The following is a 22024-nucleotide window of genomic DNA, read 5'->3' as shown; positions in this document are numbered from 1 at the left end:
CGCCATATTGAGTGTGGCTGTAAGATTTCTGTAAAGTCAAGTCTCTTTTACAAGGTCGTATGATAACCGTGGCCTTTGAGGTTTTTTATTTTTCGGCCGGTCTTTTTTTTTATTAAATGATGTAGTGCTTGTAATCGTATAAAAGATGAACATGAATTACTGTAAATTAAAAAGTCTTTCGGTGCCTCGCCCTGCTTATTACCTTAGCCAAGCGCAAAAAATAGCACTCTAGGCGGTACATAATGATCGGAAACGACCAAACTACATGGAATTTATTGCTAGACGTTACAGAAAAAATAGTGGACGAAGAAAAATAAAAATATGTATGCTTCCAAAAATCTGACATAATTAAACACACGAAAACACTATAGAGATTTTATCTGAGAGAATAAAAACAAAAAGTTAACCTTCATTTTCGTTGGTTCGTGTTTTATCAAAATTTTTGCTCTTAGAGATGCGTCATATTGCGCACATTGATCGAGCCTCCTTATAAAGTTCATACAAGTACAAACTTGACAAGGGGACTATTTTTTCTTTTTAATTAAAAATCTTACACAACGGGTTCATTTAATGTAATTCCGTGCAGTCGCTCTGGTGAACAGGGCGTTCAGGCGTACCTCGTAGGTACACAAGTCTACCAGTTCGCTAGCCATGTTTCTGAAGGAAAGAAGGCTTTTTTACCAATTGGGTGCGACTATCGGCATCTTCTGAAATAGACATATCGCAAGCGTACTTTGGCAGAAAAACAAATTATAATTAAAAATAGAGAAAAAGGATAAAAATAGAAAAAAATAAAGGAAATTTTTTTACAATGAATAAAATATAAAAAGTGTACAAGTTGTTTGATATTAGATCCCCAACAAGTCTGGGTTTTATTTTGTTGCTTAATTTGAATGGAAAGTAAGTTGATTAAAATCCTAAACCAGAAATCATGCATAATTCTTCAGTACATTCAAATTTTAATTTTATTTGATATAAAATACAGATTGATTTTGGCGTTTGAACAATGTCATGTCAGAAGTTAGAAAGGTTATAAAAATATAAAATTAAAACATACTATACAGCCTGTCTTCCTGCCTCTGAGGCCTGTGGCGTATCTGAAAATATACAGGGATGATAGCAACAGTGGTAATACAAGAAAAACAAAAAATCACTCTTTGCTAACCCGGGAAAATGCAGAAGGAAAAACCAGAGAATGAGTAGAGAAAATAAGTCGTGTAATTCGTGAGGGTCACATGGTCTCACCGTGTTTTCAATTTAATTTTTATTAGAATTTTCATCATTTCTTTTAAGTCAATCATATTTATTATCTTTAAATAATCATCATTCTCAAAACTTTCGTACGGTTGATTTTTAGATAAACCTTCTATATTATCTTTACCTTTTTATAATTCATTTTAAAGTTATATTGAGGCAAATATAACACCAGATCACCTAATACTTCATCAGTTCTTGATTTAGATTTTAAATTTACAAGTGGTTTGTGATCTGGTATTAGTACAAATTTTGGTTACCTATCATATAATATTGCCAATATTGCCTCTTTTATTGCAAGACATTCTAAATATAATATTCATTTGTTTATTTGACCCAGAGATAATTTTTTCCAAAAATATCCTACAGGGTATAAAATTCAATCTACCTGGGTCTGTTTAAGGCACGTTACCCTAAACGACTTGCGTCTACTTCTTTACTGTACTTCTTATATTTTTCATATATAGCCAAAATTGGGGATATGCGCAGGTACTGTTTAATATCTTTAAAAAAGATTTCACATACATTTGCCCATTTGAAGTTTCCATTTTTCTGTAATAAAGCCTGCATGGTAATATTCGTGTGCAGTTGTCAATAAATTTGTGGTAAAAATTAACCTTCCCCATGAGTTAGCTACCAGTCTTTCTTGTTGCTGGCCGTTTGGAATTTTGGATTGCACAGAGATTATCTTTGAATGTATAAATTTTACCATTTTCTATCTTATGTCATAAATACTTTACAGAATTTCTTTAATTTCAATTTAAATGCTTCAAAAACTAATCTATTGTGTTGTAAATGTTCATCAAATAATTTTTAAGAGATCATTATATCATCTATGTAATTGATACAAAATTATATAAAATTAATCTAATTCAAATTTTCGAATTATATTTGCTAAAATTCTTTGAAATATAGCTGTAGAAATTTTAGAACCAAACGAAAGTACTTTCCATTGCAACTTTGTTTTGCATTATGAATGCAGTTTTCATACGATTTTTTGATTCTGATGGAATGGACCAAAAAATCTGAATGCTGTAGACTGCTGTAAACGAACTATAACTACCAACTTTTTTTATCTCAACCAAGACCTTACATGGAAGGAATAATTAATTGAAAGATAAAACTACCAACGTTTACAACTTCATATTCTACTCTGGGAAATGGTTGTGGTTCAGGTACCACTATTGTGTTTAATTCTCTGAAATGCACACGTATTTTTTGAATGCATATTACTGGAGAAGCAAAAGGTTAATTTGATTTTTTATTAGGTTTCGTGGTCCGCTTGACCAAATAAATTCTTTTCAATTAATTACGGTTTTGGTTGAGATAAAAAAGACAGCGTCACAAACGGGATTCGAACCCACGACCTTCGGCAAAATACGACGCTGCTCTACCACTAGAGCTATCGTGATCCACTCGTCACTAACTTCCCATCTCAACCCTACCTTTTTTTTTCTCAACCAAAACCTTAATTAACTGAAAATAATTTATTTGGTCAAGCGGAGCACGAAACCTAATAAAATATGATAAGCGAAATTAAGTATACTTCACTAAAGCTCTCCGTGGCCATTTCATTTGTCGCCGAGAATCAAATAGATTACACGAGATTTGAAAAATGGCAAAAAGGAGGTAAAATTCAAAAGGTGGGGCTCAGATAGGAAGTTATTGTCCGAGTGGATCCAAGTCACGATAGCTCACGTGGTAGAGCAGCGGCGGATTTAGCCGAAGGTCGTGGGTTCGAATCCTGCTTGTGACGCTGACTTTTTTATCTCAACCGAACCCTTAATTAATTGAAAAGGTTATTTGATTCTGCAATTTTCAAAAGATTTTGAAATATGTGAATCTGTCCCATCTCGATCTAGAAATGAACACCTATAGGGTTTTTTTAACTATATTTGTCGTCCTTCAGCTTAAAGATAGCTTCACCAGATCTAATTTAATCAATAAAAAAGTTATTTTGCTCAACAAGGCGTGATATTCGCTCGTTACTTTCGATATTTTCCTACGTTTTCCTTTATCTAAATGATGTATTCAATATAAAAGTGTAAGAATTTTCACAAAATTTTAATTTATTCTTACAAATAAATGTCTTGCTAATTTCATAGTATATATTTAAATTTTTTTACCTGTTCTTTTACATTATTGTTTTCTAAATTTTACACGCCGTTTATGTTCAACATCTATCATTGTATCCTTTCATTTTTGTTTAATTAAGTTTTGGTCTTGTATTAATTTGAATATTTTAAATGCGTCTAAACCCAGTAAAAATTCATAATCGAAATTGATATTTTTCCTTACTGTCAAAACTCGATGGTCTTCCATTTCACATATTTATAGAAAATGGTTAGCCCTGCTTTGACAAAATCCACACCACTTATAATTTTTAAAAGAGTTTTGTGATTAAGTAATTTTGATTTTAATAAATTAATTATTTTCTCGTTTATTACAGAACAGGTAGAGCCAATATCATATACAGTTTTAATATATACAGTTTTAACTAATTTATGTTTATCTACGATTTCTTGAATTTTAATTTAGGTTTTAGGGCGGATTTTTTTTTCTATTTTCAGAACTTGTTTCATCTCAATTTTTAGTATATACTCTTCGGCATCTTTTTTTTGTTCAATTAAATTGATAGGCTGTATTGTTTTATTGTTGAAATTGTATTGAATGATAATGAATTTTTTTAAAATCTAGTTTCTAACCTAATGGGCATGGTTTTCCATCAGGTATTTTTATGTTCTTCTTTTGTTCCACAGCTGTATTTTTCTTTTCCTCATAATTGATATCAATTACGTTTTTTATAAGAAAGGAATAATTGATTTTTTTAAACCCTTGTATTAAATTTCTTACAGATTTTATTTTATCCCTTTCTAACGTATTTTCCACCTACAGAGAAAGTTTATAATTTATTTGGTAAATTCTTAACACTTTTGGTATATTTTTATCTGATTCAAGCAATAAACGACAAAAACTTATCAATGACGCCAGTATATATTTGTAATTAAATGCAGATCGAAAAGATCAGCTTCTTTTTTCATAAGTTAATAAAAATGATCTTTTACACAAATGAATATTAATTAATCAATTGAGAAGACCATGTGAGCGTTACAAATTACACATATTTAATAAAAAAAGCAAATTTTATTCTTAACGATTAAAAATAACTGTTTAAAAATTAATTAATTATGAGGCCTTTAATTTAATTGGAAAAATTATTTTTAGAAATACTTTTATTTGATAATTCTTATCGACTGATATGCAAAAGAATTTTGAGTACACTCAAATAGTACCAATCCAGCAGACTACTCGAATTTTTGATTAAAAACAGGCATGAATCTTTTCTTCTTTTGGGTGTCATACCTTTGCCTGGAATCCTTAACTGTGCTGATCGAGGAACGAAGCAGTAAAGAAGGGCCTATAATAACAAATTTAAAAAAATAATTATTGTTTTAATTTTTTTACCTTCAGATCCTGCAGGACGATTTTCGTATCGTCAAGCTGTCCGAGACAGTGGGGCCAGAGTGGTTCGTCGTTGTTGCCGTATTCCAGTAAGAGGTTTTCCATAGCGGGAAAAACATCACGATATATCTGTCGCACAAAAATAAAACACAAAAATTAAAAATTGACTCGATGATTTCTAACTCAAACAAGATAAAGCGCGTCGAGTGCGGGTGGCGTGATATAAGCCATTGACTCCTCGCGAGGTCAAGCAGAGCGGAAAAAAAGCTGTCTAGAGTAATTCTACACACAGCAAACCCGAGTGCCAGACCCAGAAGCTTGAGACCCAGCAGGGAAAGCACCAGAGCAATGCTGATTAAGCTCAAGAGAGGAATAAATTCCTTGTCACCAAACTGTTGAAATAAGATAATGTTTTGGCCTTCCAAGATGTGAAGCATTCTTTTCACTACTAGCTTTTCGAAAATTTATCCTAGTATGTAGAGACTTATCGTGTAATAAAAAGTTGTTTGGTTTATGAGACATAGGGATCATTTTTTTTCTGGAAAACTCCCATAAATAAAACTGAAGGTATAGAATGTATTGTGATACTTCATCATGAAGTTTGCAGGGTAACTTGTAGGTAATTAACACGATCTTGGCTTGACTATGGCAGTTAGCTATTTTAATGGGTTGTCAAATTTATAAATATGTTGTTGCATAGACGCAAATTCACTACTGAACAACTACCCAAAATAGGCAGGTCAGCAGTGTAAATAGAGTATAGAATGGGACCTGTATGCTCGCTTGTAGAATGCCGGCTTGGACAGGTGTTTTTTATGACATTTCATTACCACGCCTTACGTTTAAACAAAGATCTGTTGATAGGATTTAGTGTTATGTAGTGTGGGTAAGGAAGTGCTTTAGTTTGAAAAAAACTCAACGCTGCCAGACCTTGTCAAAAGCTTGGGACAAGGCCAAGAACACCGGGCAGTACTATCTTTTTTCTAAAAGAAAGGAAATTGTATTAACAAACCTAAAGCCAGAAACACACCCGATGCTACGCCATGCTACGCCATGCGACGCTACCCGATGCTACCCGACGCAAATCCAAACTCCGATTTTCCATAAGGTTGCATTACCCCCGTGCACTTCTTCCCGATGCTATGCCACGCTAACCTACCCGATGCTACCCGACGCAAATCCAAACTCCGATTTTCCATAAGGTTGCATTACCCCCGGGCACATCTGGCGATGCTATGCCACGCTAACCTACCCGTCGCTCTGCGATCCCCACTGGTCCAGATTTTCGTCGGGTCGCATCGAGTACAGGCGAAGACAAAAGAACAGGACACTCATATTTTTATTCAAACTACATGTATTATTGTCGTTATATTAATCACAACATACTAATTTTCATATAAACCAAATTAACTGTGATTAAAAATGAATTAGTTTTTATTTAAAAAATTAATTTTAATGGTTTGGTAGAAAATTAATCAAAACAGTGGAATACGATTTTCTGATATAATGAATTTTACTAACAATTTATTGTACTCGCTTCGGCGGTACATATCTAAAATTGGAACAATTTATTACACGGTTTTGCTCATAAAATTTAATTAACAATTTATTTCATAGTTTTGCTCGTAAAATTACATCATTTTGTAATGTCGGGTAGCATCAGAACAGGACACTCATATTTTTGTAGTTTATTTCAAACTAAGTACATGTAATTTTGTCGTTATATTAATTACAACATGTTATTTTAATGTAAACCAAATTAAACGATATCAAAAATGCATAAGTTTTTATAAACATTGTTTAATTATGATGGTTAGGAGTAACTTTATTTAAAACAATTAAGTTTAACAAACAATTTATTAGATGGTTGTGCTCATAAAATTTAACTAACAATTTATTACAAGGTTTTGCTCAAAATAGTGCATTAAGAACAAAAGATGCGTTGCGATTGTGATAGTGATTATTGTGATAAACGTTGTGGACTGTACGCGACGTGTGCTTGCGTCGGATAGATGTGCAAACTCCACCAAAACGTGGCAAGGCGTCGGGTAGCATCGGTTAAGTGTGTTCCTGGCTTACAGCATTGCTGACTCGTAGAATTACGAGGACGGACACCGAATTGATGAAAAGGTTTTATACAAATCTGGGATGGGTAATAGGCGTTTTAAAAGGAGTCTTTCAAGGACTTAGGACTTTACTAGGAGAATGTTGATAGCTTCGTACGTAGACATGTGGCTGGGAGTTTTGTTGGGTTTAGGTATGTGACTACTATGGAAAATTTCTATCGAAGAGGAAAATAAGAGTTTTGTATTAATGATAAATAAATTAAAAACTATGGCCTTCTGTGGGAGGTTAAATGATCGTGGCTAGGAGTATTTTCTTCTTTGAGAATTATGACTACAGCCAAAAAATATTGTGGATTCTGGGTGTTGGTCTCTCGCTGAATGTTGAACTACTCAAAAGCTTTCGGCATTGCGCCATCTTCAGTGAAGAGCCAATTAATTTTTTTTTCTAAAATCTTTTTTATTCTACTTAAAGATTCTTTGGGTTTGATCCAAACCTAAGTATGATATTTGGAAAGCGTTTTTTTCTGGCTATCTCAACAATGTTTAGATTTCATGTCATGATAAGTGAACAAGTTAAGGAAAAAAGGAGAAAACTCATCACACAATATTTTCTTGTTGAAAATAATTCTGAGGGTTAGCAAAAGTATGTAAGTGTAAACGAATAACTATCCCAGTGCCAATATGAAAATATATTATTATATTTCGAGTTAGTTGACTAAAATTGTTTAATTATAGATATCGGGCTTGGCATACATGGTAGATGATATACTACGAATTATAAGATAACAATTTTTGACATGCAGCAAAGAAAATAAGAAGTTGTAAATTTCACGGAAAAGACTTCATTTCTAATACGAAACGAAAGAAAATTTATTCGCCTCGCTCAATCAATTTTTAATAAAGGCTATTACACATACCATCTTGGGTACATTTAAGATACGATGTGTCCTTTGTACAGTAATAACGAAATTGCAAAGCGGGCATCATTCTTGTTCCAAACTGCTAAAAAATGAATAGGGATATTTGTAATTTGTTCTTATTCTAATAATTTAAATTAAATTAGACACACAGTTAGTCGGATAAAACGAAAAGAAAATACAAACCAAAAACAAATAAAATTGTTAATCCTCATTTTTAATTACGGATTTATTTGGGAATAGTAAACATGAAGATTACTCATGTTGTAAACCAACAGTTTTTCTAGTCTTTTTTTCCATTTTAATCCAGTGAAATTCTTATTAACAATGGAATGACATCATCTTGAACCAAAAGTTCGCGATATCTCTGTGCGAATCCTTCACGTGGATATCGCAGAGGCAGTTGAAGTGTCCCTGTGCGCGTGATGTCCGGGGCTTTAGCATCTTTGGTTGTGGATCTCAGCGCATTAGGACGCTAAGGAAGGACATATTGTCTTTGTTGCAAGACGGAACCCTTTCCATAGTGCCTGCAAGATCCTAAATGAAGTACGAGATGTTTTGGCAAGACCTTTCTCAATCAGGGAAGCTGGCCTTACATCGTATACCCCTCTCAGGCGACCTGCAGCATACTCGGCCATCCTAAAAAGAACTCTGAGTATCTTTAAAGTCCGCACCTAGCCTATTCGGCCTTGTCAGACGTTTTGATTCTCAAGATGAGAGCTGACGCACCTCCGCATACGACAGGATGGTGTTACTGTCGCAGCATTGGTGTAGAGGCAGCTCATCCCCGAAGGGCCAAGGCAACCTCGATCCCCGCTTGTCCATTCCTAGTGGCCGGGTCTGCATTGAGCATCAGACCGTACGCCGCACGCAACGGGCTACCTAAGCCGAAGTACATCAGCCCGAGCACTCCCTAGAGAGAGAGAGAAGGCGACTCTATCTTCCAGAGTATTAGGGTTCCACTAGCGTAGATACTATCGGATCCGCTCCGGCCTCGGTTTCGTTTAAAGTGGAATTTCTAACCACCCCCTAGAGGAGCACCACCTACGGTAAATCCTCCCATCGAGCTCAGCCTACAACATACGCATTCGAGGGACGCCATAGGCTTAGCCTTGGTGGTCCGATCCTTCGCTGTCCCACAAGGTAACAACGACGGTCATACTCACAGCTGTGCAAAGCATACTCGAGTAGGAGCAACCGATTCACTACCCGTTCCCAACGGCTACTACTCACACATTCGAGGGACTATCCAGCATAATCATCGTGTCCTCAACGCCTATACGCTGCCGTCCGATCCGCCGTATCCCCTGAGGCCGGGTGTATAACGGTGGTCATACGCAAGTTTCGAGCTAAGGTCACATGCAGAAGACAGCCTCTTCTCTAAGTTCCCGCCAGGGGCGTCAACACAAGCCACCACGAATTTATTCCCAACGTAACATGGGCTGAATTTGGAACGTTTTGTTACCCTTTGGTTAACGTGTTAACCAAGCGTTTGGATGGGTCACAGAATAGAATGAAGGAACCTGGATTGAGAAAGGGACGTGGATGAGGACACGAAGTGGACCGGAGAATATGGTGCAGCGAGCGATTAGAAGAGAACACTAATTGGAATGCTGTTATGTTTATTGACGAGTGGAATTTCTGTCTGCATAGCGATAGGCGCCGAAGTGTCTGCAGAGAACAGGGGATGCGTACAATGCCCCAGTTCGCGCTCCCGTCGGTGCAGTTTGGAGGAGGTGGTGTAATATCTGGGATTTACACTGGAGGACGAACTGGACCCCATATTGTTGAAGGCGACCTCACCGCAGGCCGGTATGTCCAAGAAATTATCGAGTAATACATCCCTCATTGGCAAGGATTTTTGATTTCTGGTCGACGATGCCAGACCTCATGGAGGCAGCGTTGTTCATCAGTGTATACCTGGGAATTTTCCCATCTGCCCCTTCCCCCATTGCCACCAGATCGCAATCCCATTGAGGATGCAGAGAAGGCGTTTCGATCACTATGCGCAACCAGTTGACCTTCAACAACTGAGTGCAGCGTTACATCATCTATGGAGTGAAATTCCTTATGAAATTAGTGACAACCATATTAACTGCCTGACAAATGCAGAAAGGTTTTAGATAACAGAAAACATTGTACATGTTATTAATAGTTTTAAAAAAATATTCTGTCCATTAAACAAAATTATGAAATTAAAAACTATTATTTTGTTTGATTTTTCAAATTTTTTAAATTAAATTTGCCTTCAGTGAAATACATAATTATTTCCAATAAATTTTAATGCAATTTATAATAAAAATACTGGGGAAGGTAAATAATGCAAAACTGGCAAAATTTCTATTCATTTGTGATTAGTTATACTTTACCCCTTGGCATAAAGAATCGAGATGGGTAATGTAATAACGTCCTTATTCAGGGGACACTTACGGTCAAACGAGAAACATCTCGGTATAAATCGACGATTATTTTTAATTAAGGAAACTCGGAGCGTGGTAATATTTCAGAGTTTAGTGTAAATTTGTCTGGCACAGCTTCACTAGCACTATTTTAAACGAAGAATTTTCTGAACGTTTTTCTTTCAAAAAATACAAAACAGTGTGAAATAGAAACGAACTGCCTTTGTTTCGTTCCACTTTGGTGACATTAATAATTCATTAAATCTTTCAAAAAATGTGTATAATGTTTAAAAGTAAACAATATGACAGAAATATTAAAAAAAAATTGTATTTTCCTGGTAAACGTCGTATAGGAGATAAAAAACACTGTTATAAATTAACAGTCTATAAGAATATTTAAAAAATTTCGATTTGAAATTCAAAAACTGACGGAATAATGTAAATAAAAGGAACGAGCCGGAATCTTACGCGAATGTAAATAGAAATTTCGCTTTTATCCTTCGATTTCTACGTGCAGACCCATCACGCGGACTGGGCGTGATAGGCAGAAATACGCATTTATTGCGCCTCCTCTTGACACGTTTTCACCGTTTTCTCTCCCGATAAATTGAAATTAAATAAATTTTCTGGTTTATTCCTCGTGATTCACAATTGTAAAACTTCAACCGATTCGACAGGGTCAACAACTCAAAAACATTCAGAAACAAAAAAAAAATTAATGACATTCCTTATTTTCTCGTTGTTCAATACACTGAGGCAATCCCATAACTTAATTGAAAAATAAAAATTATGAAATAAATGCAAGGACAGATATTCTTGAGATTTAGAATTGGTTTCAATGGCGAAAAATAGCCTCGGTTTGTTTATTCCTTTTCTCAAGGTTGTTGCCATAATCCTTAATCCGTTTTACACTATAAACTTTATTACCTAACGAAACTGTTTAATTGATTTAAGTATTAAAACAACCCTAACAAATCACTTAAGGATAGAAAAAATTGAATATCTGAATATCTGTGGTAGCTTTCTTTAAAATAAATTTTCAAACTGAATAATATATTTTTTTCTGAATATCTCTAGTAGCTTTTTTTAAAATAAATTTTCAAACTGAACAATATAATTTAAGTTGTTCAGTAAGTATAATTTTATAGGTTTAATAGCTGCCATTAGACGTAATAAAATACACGTTCGAGCCAGAACCGCAGCCTAAGCACGTTCTCAGTTACTTAATCGGACAAATCCGTCGGTTGCAAATAGAGAAGAAAAATGCACTTTGGAACAGCAGTATTTCAAACAGTTTAGTTAGTTGTTAGTTAGAAAATAACAACAGCCATTTCCGCGGTATTCTTATCATAGCTGTATTTTTCTTATCTTGTATAGTTGAATAAAAACAAGTTAAGTAAAAACATACAGGGAGATACAAGAAAAAAAGTGAGAGAAAGTGAAAGAGTGAGTATTTGAGAGAGAGAGACAGATTGGTAGAGAGATAGATATGTAGAGAGAAAAAAGAGAGAGAGATATGTAGAGAAAAAAAAAGAGAGATATAGAATAAAGAATAGAATAAAGAAGAGATATAGAGAGAGAAAGAGAGAGATAGACGAAAGAGAGTTAAAGAACAAGAGTTAAAAAAATATAAAAATTGCGAGTGAACAAGTAGATCAGAGAAAAACTGAGAGAAACCTGCTCAAATGAACTAAGAGAGAGAGAGAGAGAGAGAGAGAGAGAGAGAGAGAGAGAGAGAGAGAGAGAGAGAGAGAGAAATAAAAAGAGAGATAGATATGTAGAGAGAAAAAAGAGAGAGAGGANATTGAGTGAATGAGAGAGAAATGGTAAGTGAGTATGTAAGAGAGAGAGGGAGAGAGAGAGAGTGTGTGTGTCTAAGTGAGTGAGATAGATAGATAGAGAGAGAGAGAGAGAGAGAGAGAGAGAGAGAGAGAGAGAGAAAGAGAGAGTGAGAGAGAGAGAGAGAGAGTTTGTGTGTCGAACGAGGTAGTGGGTGAGGGGAGAGATAGAGATAGATAGATAGATAGATAGATAGATAGATAGATAGATAGATAGATAGATAGATAGATAGATAGATAGATAGAGAGAGAGAGAGAGAGAGAGAGAGAGAGAGAGAGAGAGTGGAATTCTTATCATTGCTATAAACATGTCAAGTAGAAACATACAGGAAGATATACTAAAAAAAAGAGTGAGAGAAGGTGAAAGAGTGTGAGTGTGTGTGCATATATATGTATGTGTGTGTGTGGGAGGGAGAGAGAGAGTGAGAGATATGTAGTTAGGGAAAGAGTGAGAAAGCAATACAGTGTGAGAAATTGCATGTGTGATTTGTGTATAATAGGTCAATTGTTAATTAATTATTACATTGAGATTTGTTAAGTACTTCGACCAACGTTCATAACAATATTTTCCTGTAATGGCTAATTTAAAGAAAACATTTTTTTTAAGGTCCTTACAAGATATCAATAATTAAACATTTATATCCCTGTCAAAACATATATTCCCTACGTGTTGCACTGTATTGATTGTCAATTGTTGAAGTCAATTTTGATTTCGCCCGTAGTGTCTGAGGGCAGGAACGATTACGAAAAGCGAGTATTATAAAATTTTCCACTGATTCATTTCGTAATCGGCGGAAGTGATGCCACCTATTCCAGGGTCGGCATGGAAGGGATGTGGAGTACTGAAACTCGACCGAATCAATCTGAAATTAGATCAGGTTCGAAACCGACTCTTGTCTAAAACCCATTCGTCTACGTCCCCATTTTTCTCCTGGAAAAAAGGCTGGCATGTGGAAATTTGATATCCCAGAATATTTTTAATCCTGGCTAGATAACGGCTTATCTCGACCGTTTAGATAAACAGGTAATTCTATCTCTCTTGGTAAAACAGAATTATAAGGCCGTACCGACACCTTTATTTACAATGTATACACAAGTTAATAAATTTTAACCACTTTATTTTAATAACACAAGAAATTCCGTTTTTATTAGAATGACATTTTCACCAGTTAGTTCCAATTGAAACGCCAGATTATTTATTGAACGTTTTCCCAGTATCACGCAAGTTTTACTAGTCCGTTTAATACATTTTTGTGTGATGGTTGGTTTATTACTTCCATAAAAGTAAAAAAAAAGAAAATAAATAAATGATGAGTATAGTATAGATACAAACCATGCTAAGCAAGAGTGTTAAAGTCGAGAAATCTTTTGAAAATGTACTTTTTCGTTAATAATCTTGGCACTTACTTTTTTCATATATTTGAATACAAGTAATTATCTTATTGTTCGATCTTTTTAAATTAACCCTCAGTGAAATCATGGCGTTTCTGCATATCGTTCTATAAAGTTTGCTCAAAAGTACTTAAATTCTACCCCAATCGTTTCTCCCTTCTGATGCACCTACCGAACCACAGCTTCTACGACTCATTCCTAGTATCTCAAGGGAGCACCTTAGGCCCGTTTATCTTCAAATATACGCGACAGTCTCGACAAGCATACACAGTATGGGGAAGGACTATCAGTCACCATTGATTCTATTTGGTAGACGGACAATTCCAAAACTATACAGCGAATTGGATTGTGTAGGTTTCAAAGAAAATTAAGAATTTAAAAATTTACCTTACGTGCCACGGCTTTTGTCTGAAAACCATATTCGTGCAAAAGAGATAAAAAGGCTGGGAAAGGAAGGCAAAAAGATCTATTCTAACAGTCTCTGCGCTCAGAGCATTTAAGGCACTTAAAGTAAAAATGCGTAAAGTATATCCCTCAGGATCCAAGGGCACATAGCACAAAAGGGTAACGAAAAGACTGATACGCTAGTCAGGAAAGTGTCCTCAGTAGCACCATTAGACCAAAATACTTTGGTAAAATTCCGAACTGCTATAAAATTTTCAATTGCCGAATGGACCGCATAAAAATCTCATATCTGTTGGAGGAACATGTAAGGACAGAAAAAATACTTTGTTAGACAACTCTCATCTAAACATAACAGGTACAGATCAACTGCATCAAGGCTGAACAAAACTCAGAATCATTTTTGGTCAACTAACCAGACACAGACGACCCAGGCCCCTAGGAAGACACAGCACCAATAGTCATTTAAAAATATTGGCAGAGGGCAGATAATATCCTGTGTAGCTTTTGCGAAGAAAAAGAGGAAACCTCAATACATATTATATATATATATATATATATACATTGTGATTATCTGACAAGATAAACGGTTTCGACTCAAGGGCAAAGGAAAGCTAAATCCAATTGATATAGCTAAGGACCCTTTCAAGGTTTAGAGGCGAATAAAGTACCAAAGATGGATAGTGAATAAGCCAAGTGGAGGTTTACGATGGTCAACAATGTGGCAGAATTTTTATCATACAAATCTAACATAGCATAACATTTTTCTTTATTTCAAGTAATAATCCTTTTATGTAAGGTTTTGGTTGAAATGAAAAAGCTAGTGTCACGAGCGGGATTCGAACCCACGACCTTCGGCTGGGGTGGGTTCAAATCGCGCTCGTGACACTAGCTTTTTCATTTCAACCAAAACCTTACACAAAAAGATTAATTCATTGAAAGAAGTAATTTGGTCAATCAGACCACTAAATATAATGGATTTTTCTTTATATTTTTCTTTCTAAAGTTGAAATAAAAATTTTGTTTAGAGTTTATGCCTTGTTTATTTTATAAATTCAGGAATTTTACTAAAGGTAATATAAAAAGTTGAATTGATGAAATACAAACAATAATTTTATTCCAATTAATTAATATTTAGTTTGAGATAAAAAAGTCAGTGTCACAAGCGGGATTCGAACCCACGACATTCGGGTAAATACGCCGCTGCTCAACCGAGTTGTACAGCTCAAGTTGTAGAGCAGCGGCGTCTTTACCCGAAGGTCGTGGGTTTGAATCCCGCTTGTGACAATGACTTTTTTATCTCAAACTAAATATTAATTAATTGGAATAAAATTACTGTTTGCATTTCATCAATTCAACTTTTTATATTAAACTAGGCAACGTGAGACGTTTAAAATAAATTTTCATGAAACTTGTTCAGCTTAATAGGACCTAAATGTTTCCATACCTTTTGTTTAATCTTATCTTTTGCCTTTTCACCCATTCAGTGAGTTCTCAAGTTCAGTATGAAACCATTATATTGTGAAAACAAGTGTTTATTTCGTACTCAAAAGTTATGGTGTTCCCGAAATATTTAAATAGTTTGGAGGTACAAATACAACCACTGTCTTGAAACAGTTCGTCATACATGAACACTTTATCCATCTTTATTATTCTTGAACTTGTTATATTCTTAAACAAAAATTATTAACAACATCAATTCACCCTAGTTAATTGTCAGAGTCATGTTGACCTTTCGATCTCCTTCTTATACGATGTGCATCCATTTCTCATAAACCTCCATGTATTTATATAATAATTAAAAAACAGGTTTTCATGGTCAGTGTTACGAAACTAGAAAAAAAGCTTTTTGCTTATTACGTCTGTTTAGAGTAACCAAATATATGTTAATACAGACTGTAAGGATGCCAGTAATACATATAAATTGATTATTAATACATATATGATTAATGTGATAAATTGTTTATTAAAATTGGCTCAATATTACTTTAAAATATGAAAGTTTAAAAATATGGCAAAATCTAGTGAAAATCCTTTAAAAAAGAACAATGGTCTCAGGAGACAGAGATGCCAGTAGTAAAAGAGTATGGTATCTAGAAAAGCCATTCTTGGGCAAGCAGACCTTGCTGCCATGCCCCTGAGAAAAATTTTGTATATTATTAATTGTGGAAAATCTTCTGTTCCAATACAACGCCTAAGACTCCAGAAAGGAAAAATATGTTTATGCACGTGAAGAGAATGACCTACCTAGGGTCCCCACGCCGCGGAAATTAGGTCCCAGAGACTGTAATCAGCTCATGCAGCTTTCAAATCTATACCAACTCACTTTTAAATATTCCTTGTTTTCGTCTTTCTTTCCTAGTTACATACTTCACACAATTAGGTTTGTCGAGTACTAGATATTCCTCCATCACTCTTTATACAAACTATATATAGCTAACTAACCTAATTGAGGATTATTCACACTAATGAGTACATCTACTCTCAATGAGATATTGATATATAATAAAACAGTCGCGTTTCTTCCAAAAAATTGAAGCAAATACTTGCTGCCTTGCTCAAATAGGTTACCATACCGAGAGGTACTTCCAGCCAATGTTCCACCATCCCAGACACCGTTCGATTATGTACACAAGCAACCATTCTCTACATGCCGGACAATTTTATGAGATTATTTCCTCTAATATATTGGATAAACGTGCATGAAATATAACAAAATATTTAATGACAATTAATTAAGGTTTTTAGTTGAGATTAAAAAAAAGTTAATGGCACGAGAGGGATTCGAACCCACGACCTTCGGCTAGATACGCCGCTGCTCTACCGTTGAAAAATGGCAAAAGGAGGGAAAACTCATAAGGTGGGGTTGAGATGGGGAGTTGATGCCCGAGTGGATCTAGGTCACGATAGCTCAGGTGGTAGAGCAGCAGCGTATCTAGCCGAAGGTCGTGGGTTCGAATACCTCTCGTGCCATTAAATTTTTTTCATCTCAACTAAAAACCTTAATTAATTGTCATATATTAATTGGTCAAGGGGACCACGAATATAGTGAATTAATAAAATATTTAATATATATTAACAATCATATATTCCTAGTATTCCTTTAAGGTTAAAGCTATTTTAACTACATGCATAAAAAAATACAGATTCTAAAAAGTGTTTTTGTATAAATATCAAATATGTTTTCACAGTTATATATATGATAAAACAGTTTATATTTATAAAGATGAATTTTCTGTTCAATTAGGTTAAAATTAGAAACAAGACGGATTTAGTTGTTTGCCATTTTATATTTACCAGAAATATATTCTGCATCAACAGAAATTTCAACCAAGCCCAAGTTTTTTAACCAAATAATTAACACTGCCAAAAACAATAGTATTAATACAATTTTTGTCGTTTGGAATTATAGTTAATAATAATTTTTAACCACAAGAATGTGCTTTATATTTTTTTATTATTGGACCTGGCATTATCCTTAAAGTATTACTGCCAATTTATAAATTATTTTGTTAATTCAAGCCACAGAAACAATTTAAAATACAACCTTAAAACCTAGTTAACTCGGCGAACTAGATATTGTTTATTGTAACAAAAATAAACAGGATAATATATTCCTAGAAAAACTTCTAGAAAACTCTACTTTTACTAAAGACGTTCAAAATGACAAACAGTTTAACAATCGATTACTATCAAAAGCAAATGATCTTGAGTATCCAAACTCTATTAGAGTAAGAGTCATCAGCTCATTTTTCCATTTTATGTCCTCTATCGTCAAATCAACAGTAATTTTCAAAAACTAGTTTCTTTATTGAATTTTTGAATATTTACATTAAAAAATAGGTCGATGAATAAATTTGTGTGTGCAAGATATGATAAACCAAACTGCGATGATAACTGCCGGTATTGATCATTCTCATATCTACATTAAGACTATGATTCATTCATTTATAATTTAAGCCTGTTTAAACACCTAAATAAGAAGGAAATATGAGTCAAGCCTGATATTGAACTAGAAACATAAATTTCCGGTGTCAAATTTCAAGTTGCATCATAATCCTGTTGTGTGTCTGACTCAAATTAATCATAATTTTTCAAATCTCGCACAAAAATTATGTTACGAATAGTTTCATCAATATTTAATATGTGAAATTCATTATGGTGATTTAATTTCATAATGGTAATGTAAATAAATATAGAAAAAAGAAATAGGTGTAGCAACTGAAAAATTGCTGCACTTTCCAAATATGTACCATTCAATTATCCGAATTTGTAAAACAAAAAAATGGTATGAAAACTAGTAAAAGTATTTAAATGTGAAAAATCTCAGGGGTCTGCGGTAGCTTAGTGCTTGACTCACAGTTGAGCGTGATAGACTCTCGGCTCGTTGACCCGCGGTCGTGGGTCCTATTCCCACCGACGCCCATGGCCCTTTTTTCCACCTTTCCCCCGTTAATAAAATGCATCGTCAAATACACACACGTCTTCCTTGCCTATCACAGGCACTTAATTGCATATATAATTACCAAAAACTACATTACAAGCACAGTAGGGCTTGGAAACTTTCGCCTGTAAGATGGCAATGAGGAGATCATCAAAGCAATTGTACTTGTATTGTAGCAAATAAAATTGTACAGACTGTTAAAGATTTATGTTCATTAACAAACCTTTATGTGCTTGTATTGTCTGCAATATAGGATCGGTTCGGAGTTAGCTTGATGATTCACTATTTACTCATTCATTCATTTACTTCTACACAAGAATCTGAGAGTTGGGGGATCAGATGAATTTATTTTAATATAGAGCATTCTGCAAAAAACGAATGTACATCTTTTCTGACCCAAGAGTTACATAGGAGGTGCTTCACAACCAGGGAATTTAACCCTAATAGATCGCACCTCGTTTTTAAGCAAATACAGCTAACCCCCTAAATTCCGCTCCCGAATCAGAAACGAAGTAGCAATATAGAACATGATACAATTTTTTATACATCTGTAAGCGAGTTGATGCCAGAGAAAGCTCCACAGACTCATTTTGATGTCGAGCAATGCTTTTTACAAAAAGTTAACCAAGATTTGTATTTCACGAGAAGATAATCAAGATTTATCTTCTGTTCAGATATATTATCAATACTAAAATTGTTTAGGGTGAAATATTTACGAGAGGCGATGAGAGCATTTGCATTACTTTCCTTTTCCTTTTTTTATTTATTTAGTGAAGTTGTGATGTGTCAAATTGATGGGGCAGGAGGTAATCAGAAAGACATGATTTACAGGTAGAAAGGGTTGGGGCACGGCGAATCGAGTGACGGAGGGAATTCCAGAGATTGTCGGAACGTGCAAGAAAAGGATCGACTAAAAGGGGTGGATTTTTATGAAAAAGGGCAAAGATCGGAAGGGCAGGAACGAGTGCTGTGAGTGTGTATAGAAGACTTAAATGTTAACACATTATAAATGTAGGAAGGGGAATGGGAAGAAATTGTCTGATGGAGCCAAGGAATTGTAGCCTGCAATAGCAAGTTTATAGCCATTTTAATCCACGATACATAATGGACACATGCGATCCCTTTGGAGAGATAAATATGAACCGAACAAAGCAGTTCATTCTCGTGAGTGTGTTTTTAGGCTTGCAGGTCGTTCCACGAAGATCAAACAATAATCGAAATAAAGGTGCTGATTGGGAAAGGTTGGTTTGCGTGACGGAATTGGAGGAGGGTGGAGAAGCACAGGCGGAAGATTTGGAAAATATGGGGTGTTCATGATAGGCTTTGATCAAGGACTATCCCTAGGTTTTTAGCAGATGGATAAAAGGAATAGGTTCGTTGTTGATGCAGAGCGGAAGAAACTGACATAAGGATTGGAGAAAAACATGGGAATCCTAACACTATAATATAGGACTGATAGATATTAAAAGGGAGTCTATTTTCAACGGACCGGGAATTGATGGCATTTGAGTCCTCGTTGATTCGTGTGATAAGAGATTTGAAGGTCATGAGATAAAGACAGATAAAAACCGAGTCATCTTCGTAGAGTTGATAAGTGCAATATTTAAAATATTAGGAAAATCATTAATATATAAACAAAAGAGGGAGGCAGAACAAGAGGACTTGAGACCTTGAGGACCTTGAGAAACACCAGTAATGATGGGAAAAGGTGAGGACGGAGGCTTGCCTGGGATGAGTACTATTTGGGAACGGACTTAGAGTAAGGAATGAAACCATCGAAGAACACTGTAGGGGAAGGAAAGGGAATTGAGTTTAGAAATAAGAAGAGTATGGTTTATGGTGTCAAAGGGTTTGGAAAAATCATGGAGATCGTAGGCGTATTCTGTTATTAGATTTTTAAATTATTGTAGAGCGTTTTTGAAAGCATGATTTAATAGATTTTTTGACCAGTAAATGTTGTCATAAAAATTGCAAATCTTTGCCATATTGAACAAAATGTAAAACATCTTAAGTCACAAAAAGCTGACTTTTATTATAATGGAATATATTGAATTGTAATATCGACGATTAATGCACTTTATTTGTATTACAATGGAATGTAATGAGTTCTAATATCGACGATTTTATTTGTATTACAATGGAATATGTTGAGTTGTACTATCGACGATTAATGAATTTTATTGGTATTACAATGGAATATATTGAGTTGAAATTTCGACGATTAGTGCATTTTATTTGATTACAATAGAATATATTGAATTGTAATATCGACGATCAGTGATTTTTTTTTGTATTGCAATGGAAATTGAGTTGTAAATATAAGTGAGAAGTTTATGGGCCGACAAACAGCTGAGGGCTGAGGTCATCGCCGGCCCTCTGCGTGTTTTCCTTCTTTTTATTTTCTTTGCGCACATTTTGTTTTAAACTGCAGCCATTTGAGCGTCTCGATATTGAGTTGTAATATCGACAATTATTGAATTTTATTTGTGTTACAAGGAATATATTGAGTTGTAATATCGACGATTTATGGGCCGACAAACAGCTGAGGGCTGAGGTCATCGCCGGCCCTCTGCGTGTTTTCCTTCTTTTTATTTTCTTTGCGCACATTTTGTTTTAAACTGCAGCCATTTGAGCGGGAATATATTGAGTTGTAATATCGACGATTAGTGAATTCTATTTGTATTACAATGGAATGTGTTGAGTTGTAATATCGACGATTGGTGCAATTTATTTGTATTACAATAGAATATATTGAGTTTTATTATCGACGATTATTGAATTTTATTTGTACTACCGTGGAATATATTGAGTTGTAATATCGACGATTAGTGCATTCTATTTTACAAGTATTGATCGACGCGTGTTGTAGTTTTCTAAATTATAAAGTTGCAGCAACAACACGCTTTATGGCAGCGTTTGAGGTCATACAAAGGACAAAAAGTATGACGACTTGTTCCGTTTATTGTTATTACAATGGAATATTTTGAAAGTTGTTATCTACGATTAGCCTGTTCTATTATTAGACATCAAAAATAACTGGCGTTGAACGAGTAGGTCGTGGTGAATGAGCGGAAAATACCGTAATGGGTATATTTATATAACATGGGAGAGAGGCCGAGAGTGGTCGGGAAGTGCGTAGTGGGGCGATTGTTGTTGTTTTGGTCGGGCCAGTGTTCTGGCCTAATCCGCGACACACTCGTGCCTTAAAACCGGCTAAATATTAAACTATCTTTACCTTTACTTCTGTCGAAAAATCTACGCTTTCTTGTATGGCCTCTGTAACCATGCGGTCAAGAGTTGACTCTTTGACTATAATCGACAGGGTCTTCTTCATGTGAGGCGTGGTCACCTTGATGATGACCCTGGCCATATCGCTCGCATAGTTGTTCTCCTCCGTCACGACTGATACTGACTCGCATATCGTCACTTTGCAGGAGGTGTCGGTCACTGAGAAATACCTCTCGACCGCCGACCTGAGCGGTTCCGGGCACATGTACATCCTTCTTCTACTCTGGCTGGGCAGGGACTGTCGGTTGTAGAACGTCCAATTTACATTTCCCACTCTAGCTCCCAAGGCTTCTCCCCACATCGGTCTTTACCGTCGTTACTCAAGCCGACCGATAACGGGCCGGGTTACTTTCGTATATACATGATATACACGCATGATGTGACAACTCAACATTATTCTGATCTCTCCTTCATCTGTCAAAGATTTGCAGGTTTGAATTGTAACGGACGACCAACGTCCATCTCCATTCTGGAAACTTTCTTTTCTTACAGAATTCACAGTTCTCGTCCTAAATCATTTTTAAAAGCAAAAATCCTCTAGTTATGTTACGTATTGTAAATA

At 35.1% G+C, this 22024-nt stretch overlaps 1 protein-coding gene across 1 annotated transcript in view; it reads right to left on the bottom strand.

The window, feature by feature from the left end:
* LOC106671000 overlaps positions 1-21778 on the bottom strand; it is a 34069-nt gene extending 12291 nt beyond the window's left edge. Inside the window, exons 1-2 of the mRNA XM_014401730.2 lie at positions 21410-21778; positions 4720-4845 (exon numbers count right to left, since the gene is read on the bottom strand). Coding sequence (XP_014257216.1) covers positions 4720-4845; positions 21410-21763 — 480 coding nt within the window. The 5' untranslated portion in view covers positions 21764-21778. The remainder of the gene's footprint in view (positions 1-4719; positions 4846-21409) is intronic.
* Positions 21779-22024: the final 246 nt, after the last annotated feature.

The sequence above is a fragment of the Cimex lectularius genome, unplaced genomic scaffold (genome assembly GCF_000648675.2).
Source record: "Cimex lectularius strain Harlan isolate CLEC.00 unplaced genomic scaffold, Clec_2.1 scaffold282, whole genome shotgun sequence".
NCBI classification, from domain to species: domain Eukaryota; kingdom Metazoa; phylum Arthropoda; class Insecta; order Hemiptera; family Cimicidae; genus Cimex; species Cimex lectularius.
Note: the sequence above shows the minus strand (reverse complement) of the source record. Positions and strands in the feature narration are given on the sequence as shown.